Source organism: Taurulus bubalis (genome assembly GCF_910589615.1).
Source record: "Taurulus bubalis genome assembly, chromosome: 15".
NCBI lineage: Eukaryota > Metazoa > Chordata > Actinopteri > Perciformes > Cottidae > Taurulus > Taurulus bubalis.
In genome coordinates, this window is record NC_136603.1 from 4,118,652 (window position 1) to 4,128,095 (window position 9,444).

General features: G+C 42.9%; 1 protein-coding gene across 1 annotated transcript; it reads right to left on the bottom strand.

Moving 5' to 3' along the window:
- Positions 1–821: 821 nt before the first annotated feature.
- Positions 822–8,575, bottom strand: tnfaip6 (tumor necrosis factor, alpha-induced protein 6). The gene is made up of 6 exons (XM_079231399.1): positions 8,441–8,575; positions 6,974–7,111; positions 5,123–5,284; positions 1,940–2,168; positions 1,356–1,396; positions 822–1,265 (listed from the first exon to the last, which is right to left on the bottom strand). The coding sequence occupies exons 1-6, from the start codon at positions 8,538–8,540 to the stop codon at positions 1,150–1,152; spliced, it is 786 nt and encodes a 261-aa protein (XP_079087525.1). The 5' UTR covers positions 8,541–8,575; the 3' UTR covers positions 822–1,149.
- Positions 8,576–9,444: the final 869 nt, after the last annotated feature.

Sequence of the window (9,444 nt, forward strand, 5' to 3'; positions counted from 1 at the left end):
TATATGTGTATATATATATGTATGTGTATATATATGTATATGTATATGTGTATATATATATATATATATATATATATATATATATATATATATATATATATATATATATATGGATATTTACGTGCACTAAAATTGATACTGATGATGTATATGTATGTATGTATGTATATATATCATTATTAATAATGTGTTCATCGCTTGAATGGTGGAGCTCACTTTAAATACTTTATTTATTGCTGTGTAATGTGTGAACTTCCCACCAGGGATCGATAAAGTTCTTTTTACGTCGATGATATTACGTAATCATTTTATTTGTCATAACATTATAGATTCGTAGTATAATACTGTCAGAGATGTAACGTTGCAAATATTCATATGTATGTGTTAATACTAAATTAATATTATTTATAATATGAATATAAGTCTTTTGGAGAACCAAACTTATAGGATTTTACCGTGTGACGATTAAATAAAATGTAAATTCTACAACATGAATCCAGTAGGAGGTGTGAATATACAGAACAGTGATGGGTGATGATAAATAAGCAACATTAATTCAATTAAAATAAAATTATGGAACAACGCTAACATGAAATGTAAGAACGGTCAACTCATTTTGGGTTTTCAAAATTATTGTTTATAAAACTATTTTTGAGGGTTACAAGTGTGAATGCAATGTATGTATAATATACATATTATATATATGTATATATATATATATTATATATATATATTTATATTTATTTATTTTCTTAATATCAATTAATTATCTGATTTAATTGATAAGAAGTTAGGATAGGAATATATAAGGATTATGCTCCTACCTATACCTTTTCAGTCTTTCTGTTTAGTATATTATATTGTGGCTTTACTTATTGTATTGTAATGATTGACTGAATAAAACACAAACTACTACTAATAAATAATTGACCCAGTTATTCACATAATAGTCGAGACAATGCTTGCTGTGAAAATGCTTTGCGACGTGAAAGTCTATGACAAAATAATCGTAATAACCAGAAAGTTTATTCTACCAGACACCTCAGCACAACTTCAGGACAGAAGTATTTCTTTAATCAGCCATGAAGACACATTAATTACAGCTCAGGATGCGACCAATAACATCGCGAGCACAGCGGCGTCGGGCCATCAGTGGAAGTAATACGTGTGATTCTGAGCCGACGCATCGAAGGCGACGTACTGGAGCTGGAAGCCGCCGGCCGTGACGGAAGCGTCGGAGAGGAACTTCAGCGTCATCACGTTTCCTGTGGAAACAAAACCACGAGAGGCAAAAGGTCAACAGAGAGCCGCGAGCGAGCGGCATCGTAGCGCATGGGAGGAGCGGGACGCGTCACCTGTGCTGATGATGTCGTCGGGTAAATAATCGCTGCAGAATCTGGAAACAAAACAGACGTGTGAACGACTTTCAGGTGTCATTCAGTTTAAAGGATCCTGTTTAGGGAACCCAGTGTGCAGAATGACTCAAATACACTATTCTTTAGAAAAGGCCCAAATAACACAATTGTGCTGCACTGTGTGTGTGAAGGGGAGGCTCATGGGTGTCCATAAAACCCATTTATATTCACATATCTTGAGGTCAGAGGTCAAGGGACCCATGTGAATATGGTCATGTCAACTTTTTTCGCCACAATGAAAAAAAGCCCACTTCGGAGCCTTTGAAAGACAGTAAAGTCATTTTTAAAAATGTTGCATGTCTCGAATCTCAAGGTGAGCATCGCATCAGCGTTATGTGATGGGTTTTTATCCACAGTTAAACTACAAAGTGCTATCAGTGAGAGCCATTTAAGTGCTACTAGGGCGCTACCTTCCTTATTCAAGGTGTAGTAGAAAGAGATGTGTTAATGGACAGCTCATTCCACCAATGAGGAGCCAGGACGGCAAAGCAGTGGTGACTTTGCTGAGCGTTTAGGCCGCTCACCTCCCAGCGAAGCCGGAGATGTCGTCGTAGCTGTCGTACACCTCCAGGTGATCCGACAGGCAGCCCACGTCCTCCTCCACGTCGAACTCCAGGAAGTGGAGGTGGATCCTCTGGCCCAGGCGCACTCGGATGTGCCAGTAGCAGATCTGCTCGTCCTGGTACTCCTCAGGGAAGCCGGGGGACTGAATGATCCTCTGCTGGTCCGTCAGCACCCCGCCGCACTCTTTGGCTGGAACAGACGGGACCAATGTGATCAGCATGTGGAGAAAAAAAAAACACACTACTGCCTCTTCCCCTTGAAGGAAATTGGCTTATTTACATGATTCGATGCTTTTTTGTTGTGACTTTATCTTTAAATCACAGGAAACGTGAAGCGCGGACGATCTGAGAGTAAACATACGAAGAGATGTAGAATATCATCTTGACCCGAGCATACCAGAGCGCCCGCGTAGCTCGTTAGTGAAGGAACTTCAAGAAATAGTCTCCGTATGAGGGGGCGCCTGGCACCGCCGCGCTGGAAGGCCGGCACGCACCTGCTGCACAGGTTGAAGAGGCTCTGGAGACGGCTTTGATTGCTGCTGGGAATCTGAGAACGACCCGAAAACGTCCTGTAAACCCATTTTTAGGCAACCGAAGTGTTACAAATAACCTTTATGAACTGTAACACAATGTGAAAACGACATTGCGCTGCACCTTAACTGCTTCTCTTTTGCACTCTGGACAGATGCAAACTCCATTTTGTTTTCATAGTACTTGTACTATGTGCAATGACTATGAAGTTGAATCTGAATCTGAATCTGAAAAGTTGCTTTATGGTCTGTTTGACTCTAAATGACCATAATTTACTAAATGAACATCATGCTGTATTGAAGAAGACTTGAAACTAGAGATTGAGACATAAACTCATGTTTACAATGTTTACTGAGGGAATACATCAAGAGAAGTAGAGTCATTTATATAGACTTCTATACAACCAGAGGAGTTGCCCCCTGGTGGTCAGAAGAGAGAATGCAGCTTTAACACATGAAGCATAGACTTCTATACAACCAGAGGAGTCGCCCCCTGGTGGTCAGGAGAGAGAATGCAGCTTTAACATATGAGGTATATACTTCTATACAACCAGAGGAGTCGCCCCCTGGTGGTCAGGAGAGAGAATGCAGCTTTAACACATGAAGCATATACTTCTATACAACCAGAGGAGTCGCCCCCTGGTGGTCAGGAGAGAGAATGCAGCTTTAACATATGAGGTATATACTTCTATACAACCAGAGGAGTCGCCCCCTGGTGGTCAGGAGAGAGAATGCAGCTTTAACACATGAAGCATATACTTCTATACAACCAGAGGAGTCGCCCCCTGGTGGTCAGGAGAGAGAATGCAGCTTTAACATATGAGGTATATACTTCTATACAACCAGAGGAGTCGCCCCCTGGTGGTCAGGAGAGAGAATGCAGCTTTAACATATGAGGTATATACTTCTATACAACCAGAGGAGTTGCCCCCTGGTGGTCAGGAGAGAGAATGCAGCTTTAACATATGAGGTATATACTTCTATACAACCAGAGGAGTCGCCCCCTGGTGGTCAGGAGAGAGAATGCAGCTTTAACATATGAGGTATATACTTCTATACAACCAGAGGAGTTGCCCCCTGGTGGTCAGGAGAGAGAATGCAGCTTTAACATATGAGGTATATACTTCTATACAACCAGAGGAGTCGCCCCCTGGTGGTCAGGAGAGAGAATGCAGCTTTAACATATGAGGTATATACTTCTATACAACCAGAGGAGTCGCCCCCTGGTGGTCAGGAGAGAGAATGCAGCTTTAACATATGAGGTATATACTTCTATACAACCAGAGGAGTCGCCCCCTGGTGGTCAGGAGAGAGAATGCAGGTCAAAGGCACTTCAAAACAGGATGTTCCCGCTGGATGTCAAACCATAAATTATTATAAATAAGTGTTGCAATAATGTAGTTTGTCCACCAGAGAGCACCTACGAGTTTATGTTTCTTACGTTAATTGTCACAATACATTGAGTTTGTAATAACTAAGTTTAAAGCTGCTATATTCTATATTAACAATAGACCACAGAGTACTGTATGTAATGTGTAATGTGTCTTTTTTTACTCACAGTGGCAAGTAAATTCAGAGCTGCTTTTCACTTGGATGTTTATTTCCAAAATATTGATTTAAAAATAAAACGTAAAAGAACACATCACTATAATTTGGCTCAGGCAGATTGTAAAACCGTAACGACGTTGATGTTCCAGGTTGCTTTTAAAAGCACTCGCTGTTATCACAGTCACTCCCCGGACATCTTATCCACAATGAAGTTCTTCACGTCCTGCAGGTCGAGTCTTGGTCCATCGTGAGAGCTCAGTATATATATATATATATATATATATATATATATATATATATATATATATATATATATATATATATTCCACTTTAAAGAGTACCAGCATCCGTGCCACAAATACTACTACAAGTTAAAGTCCTGCATTTTAAATGTTACTGAACATGTTTGTACACATTCATACATACCTGCATTAAAATGTGCTGCATAAATAATCAGTAGTTTTGTATTAACATTGAATTGAATGACAAAGGGATAACAAGGCCATCAGCGGAAATGGCCCAAACTAAACGCCCTCTTCCGTAATCCTGCTGAGAAACAGTCAAACGAACCCAACCTCCTTGGTGGAGGTATTCATAAATCAATTCCACAACTTAAAGGATCTTTTTGTGTTCTTTTAATTCAATGTTTTGGTTTCTTGGCCTGCAAATCAGCTGCTCATCAGAAAGGCGAAAAGGTTCTGACCGTAGTTTGCTCACATATTAATCAAAACAAGTTTGTAAGAAGGTATTCTGTCACGTTATGTCCCGGGTAAAAGATCGGTATGAGTCTTCCTCCAGACTATTATATTCTACCGTCTATGAAGGTGGTGGAGTAGAAGTAAAAAAGGTTGTTAAAAGATTTCTTTTTGGCCACTTGATGGCAGCAAAAACAGCTGTAAAGACATATTTTCATCATATAAAGTCGATATGACGAACGCGAGCTCCACTTTTCTTCACAACTCGCCGCTAACCGCGTCTGTCGGCTCGGAGGAAACCCAGAAAACCCAAATCAATGAGCAGAAAATAAGTCGGCTCCAGTAATGCTTGGTGATGAACGTGTACTCACAGTTTGGGTTGTAGCAGTAAACGTCCCATCGCTCGCTTTTGTTCCGCCGGTGTCCGTAGTCGACGACGCCCACCGTCCCAAAGCCGCAGTTGGCCCCGGGTTTGACGATGGGGTAGCCGACGTGCGCTCTGTCGAACCACCCGGCGGCACACACGTGGAAACCTGAACAAGAGCGAGAAAACACGGCTAAGTCACGGATCATAAACCCCCGTCTCCTGCCGGCCTCAGAAGGCCAAACCTGGATAAGAGCTTTTGTTCCTGGTGGCCAGTGCATGTTTATGTTGTGCTCAGAGTGACGATGAGCAGACCCCCGAAAGCCAGATCAGGCCGGATAACAGAGGGACCTCCCAGGTTAGGAGGAACCTCAGGGAGGCGGATGGTTTTGCCAAGAGAAGCGGTCCACGGCACCCAAAGAGGTCACGGCAAGGCAAAGCATTTTTAGCGCCTATTATCGGACAAAAATGTTTTGATTTTGTTTGAACGTTTCCTTAATTATCTCCGGAACCACGTCGTTGTTTAACTTCATTTAAAGTTCTACAGTTCCACAACCCTTGTGAGAAGATACATACGGTGTAAAACATAATTAAAGTAACCGTTAAGTTTAAGTACTTACGTAAACTCCGCCGACTATACTGCTGCTCCGTCAGCTTGCCGCGGCGGCCGTAAGGTTTCACCAAATCCATGATAAATACCCTTTACAAAGTCGGATTTCCCTAACAAACACATCTCAGTAACCCTACGGGTTTGTGGGCGTCTAACAAATCAATCAAAACCCTTATGAACTCCATATTAGTACCTGTAGAATCACAAGTCGGCCGGGGGTTTCTTTTTTCTTTCTTTCTCTGTCTCACATATCCGCTTCCTGTGACTTACGTGTAACCCCCACTTTTCTAGAAACACTTCACACAGCAAGAGGGAAGACTTATGCAAATGTTAATACCCAGCAGCCTCTAGTGAGACAATCTATTGTCATAAAACAAGTAACCTTTCTATTTTTTAACCGAACAACGCGTTTTTTTTGACTAAAACACCTTCCCAATATGTCAACGCTTGGTTTTGCAGTGATTTTTTGTTGCAGATTTGGATTATGCAGGTCCTAATCTTTCCAAAAAGGTCTCTTATTAGTACGTGGGATGTTGGTAAGGGCCTGAACCATGGAGTTTGTAAAAGTCGGCGACCGCTTCAAAAGACATTTTTGGGAAATCTAGCTTAGATCATGCTGGACATTAATAGTTATGATCAAAATATGTTATAAGAGTGTTTTTTTTTTGTTGAAAATATACATTTTATTCACAAATAAATTCAGAAAAAATAATAATACAAGTACTATAACTCAATGGGGTTCATATAACTACTTGAACAAAGTACAGAAGTAAAAAAAGAACCATAATGAGCCTCGGTGTTGAAAAGGTTCAGGCTCTTAGGACGCTTGGCCCAAGTGCTCCACTCCCCTGCTCCCGACGACCTTTGACCTCCTTCCTCTCCCTTGGGTCATAGGTCAATGCATGGCCATCGGACGTGATGTTTAATGCGCTCCACAAGCCGCACTACTTGTCGGCGTTTGGGCGACGACATAAAGCCTCTGCATGATGAATCATGACCCCCCCCCTTACCCCCCCCCCCCCTTACAGTAAACCCCAGCAGGGGGCCTCTGCATGATGAATCATGACCCCCCCCCTTACCCCCCCCCCCCCTTACAGTAAACCCCAGCAGGGGGCCTCTGCATGATGAATCATGACCCCCCCCCCCTTACAGTAAACCCCAGCAGGGGGCCTCTGCATGATGAATCATGACCCCCCCCCCTTACAGTAAACCCCAGCAGGGGGCCTCTGCATGTGTGCTGTCACGGACCTATTTGACGAGCCGCCTCCAGTTGTTCGTAAGTGGCCAGCTTGCCTCCCTCGTATTTGCAGACGGCCCTGGCCTCTTTATACGTCAGCTGGTATCTCCCTTTGCGTGATTCCCGGTGGTAAACTCCAGCTGCTTGTTCTGCCAAATGGAGAGAGAGAAAGAGAGAGAGACAATAAATAAAGCTGCTGCCACAGTCTGAAGCCGAGAGGAAGGGCTGCCCGTCTAACCGCTTTACTACACTTTACTTATTGTCTGTAACTTTATACTTCTTCTCCACTTCACCGCAAAGTAAATATTGTACTTTTGACTTGAGTCCATTTGTCTGAGAGCTTTAGTTACAACATAGTTTACTGTGTTTTGTCCCACTTCCTGTCCAGTAAATCTCCAGATGTGCTGATGTTGAATGTTTGTGATGAACTGAAGGATGAAGTTTCCTGGAAGTGTTAAGAAATTCCTCGTACTTCTTCAGCTAAATAAACTTTTGAAAAAGCTTTCTTGGATCAGCTGGAAAATGCCTCAGGCTGTTTTTATTTAGAGATACAAGGTTCCCAGCTTTGGGTTGCAGGCTGTGACGGTGGGACTTTTATCGTTCTACATCATGGCCACTTTGCTCTCCTCTGCTGGCTTCAGCACACAAGACTGAGCAGAAAGCACCCAGAAATGAGTGGATTATTTTGATGTGTTTCACCTGATGAAGGCTGTTTACGCTCATTAAACTCTGAGGCTCACTGCAGTGAGAGTCAGAGGTGCATGTGAGAGTTATATTCCACACAGGAGGAGAGACTCTGATGAGTCAACAGCATCTCAGAAAGCTCATTCTGGCCAAATGAATAAATCAAGGAACTAAACGAGCTGAACTCTCTTTTGTTCCGACTTTGATCTGTTTGCATCGCGGGAGAGCTCCTCGATGACGTCATTCCTCGTGCAGCACTCAGCAGGCTATAAACATGCAGTTTGGCAGAAGCGAGAGCTGCTGGACCGGCGCGTTCCCTTCATCATTAGTGCGCGTTCCCTTCATCATTAGTGCGCGTTCCCGTCATCATTAGTGCGCGTTCCCGTCATCATTAGTGCGCGTTCCTCCTCTCACTGCAGGGCCTTCATGTGAGGTCATTTGTTGCTGTGCTCACACACACAAAAACTCAAACAAAACACGAACAGAAAACATCTCCGCTTGAGTGGGAATGAAGATGTTTGCCGACATGTTTCATTCAACACGTGATGGAATGAATTGAACTGGTGGAGATCAACTTCAGATTGTACTGAATAACACAATACCTGTGTCTAGAATCCACTAAAGTTATGACTCATGATAGAATATCCCCATAATTCTGGCTTCAACCGTAAAGAAGAAGAAGTTGAAGTGCGGTTCCTCCAACGTGTCCCTCCGCGAGCGACCCTCTTTTTTGGGGGTTGCGTTTCTACATCCACGGCCGCGACGCGACGCCGAGGAGAAGCAGCCGTACTCACCCAGCCATATGGAGTTGTGGAATATTCCGTCTTTGTAGCCCCACGCCTGCGCCTCCTGATGCAGAAAGCCGAGTGTCCAGAGGAGAGCCAACGCGCGCATCCTGCTGCTCTGCGTGCGCGCTGCTCCTCCAGATGTTCCAGGAGCTCGTGCCTCGGCCTGCCCCTGCGCGCCGGGCTTTATACTGCGGGAGGAGGGGCTGTCTGCACGCACTCTGCAGGTAACGCACTTGGAGAAAGTTGCACGCGCTCTTCATGCTGGTTCTTCATTACAGGCTGGTATGGAATAGAATATGCGACACATGATCTGAATGGATTATTAAAACACACACATGCAGACATCATTCCACATGTGTCTCTGCAGGAGCTGCAGCATCTGAAATGAAAGTCTAAAATAGTTTATTTTTTTAAACCAGGGGCAGAAAAAGGAACAGATGATGGGGTTTAGAGTTAAATGCATCAAAATGTAAATATGATTAGAGAGATGTTTGTAAGTTTACTGTACAAAAAGCTAAAAAAGGGATTAAAAGAAGATGTATTACAAGTTACAAGTGTGAATGAAATGTATGTGTATGTATATTCCTTTCTTCTTTATATCAAATTAATTATCTGATGTAATTGATAAGAATTTAGGATAGGAATATTTACCTACCTATACATTTTCAGTCTTTCTTTTTCTGTATATTATTGTGGTTTTACTCATTGTATTGTATGGAATGATTGACTCAAACTCAAAGGAAGACAAACAACAAGCAAACCGGCTGCTTTCATCTCAGATTCCTTAACTTTCCCTGTCTTTGGATTCTGGATCGATTGAGGCGTTTTCCTTTTAACGTCAATGTGATAATATTAATAACGCAGCGCAGGACACTGGTTTAGCTCGACACCATGTGGGGTCCTTCACCCCAGATGTTGTGCGTCTCCCACATCAATGATGGGCTGCACACCAGCAGGGAGGAACACACCAGGGACTGTGTTTCCAGAAGTGTGGAGGCCGGTGTGTAGGT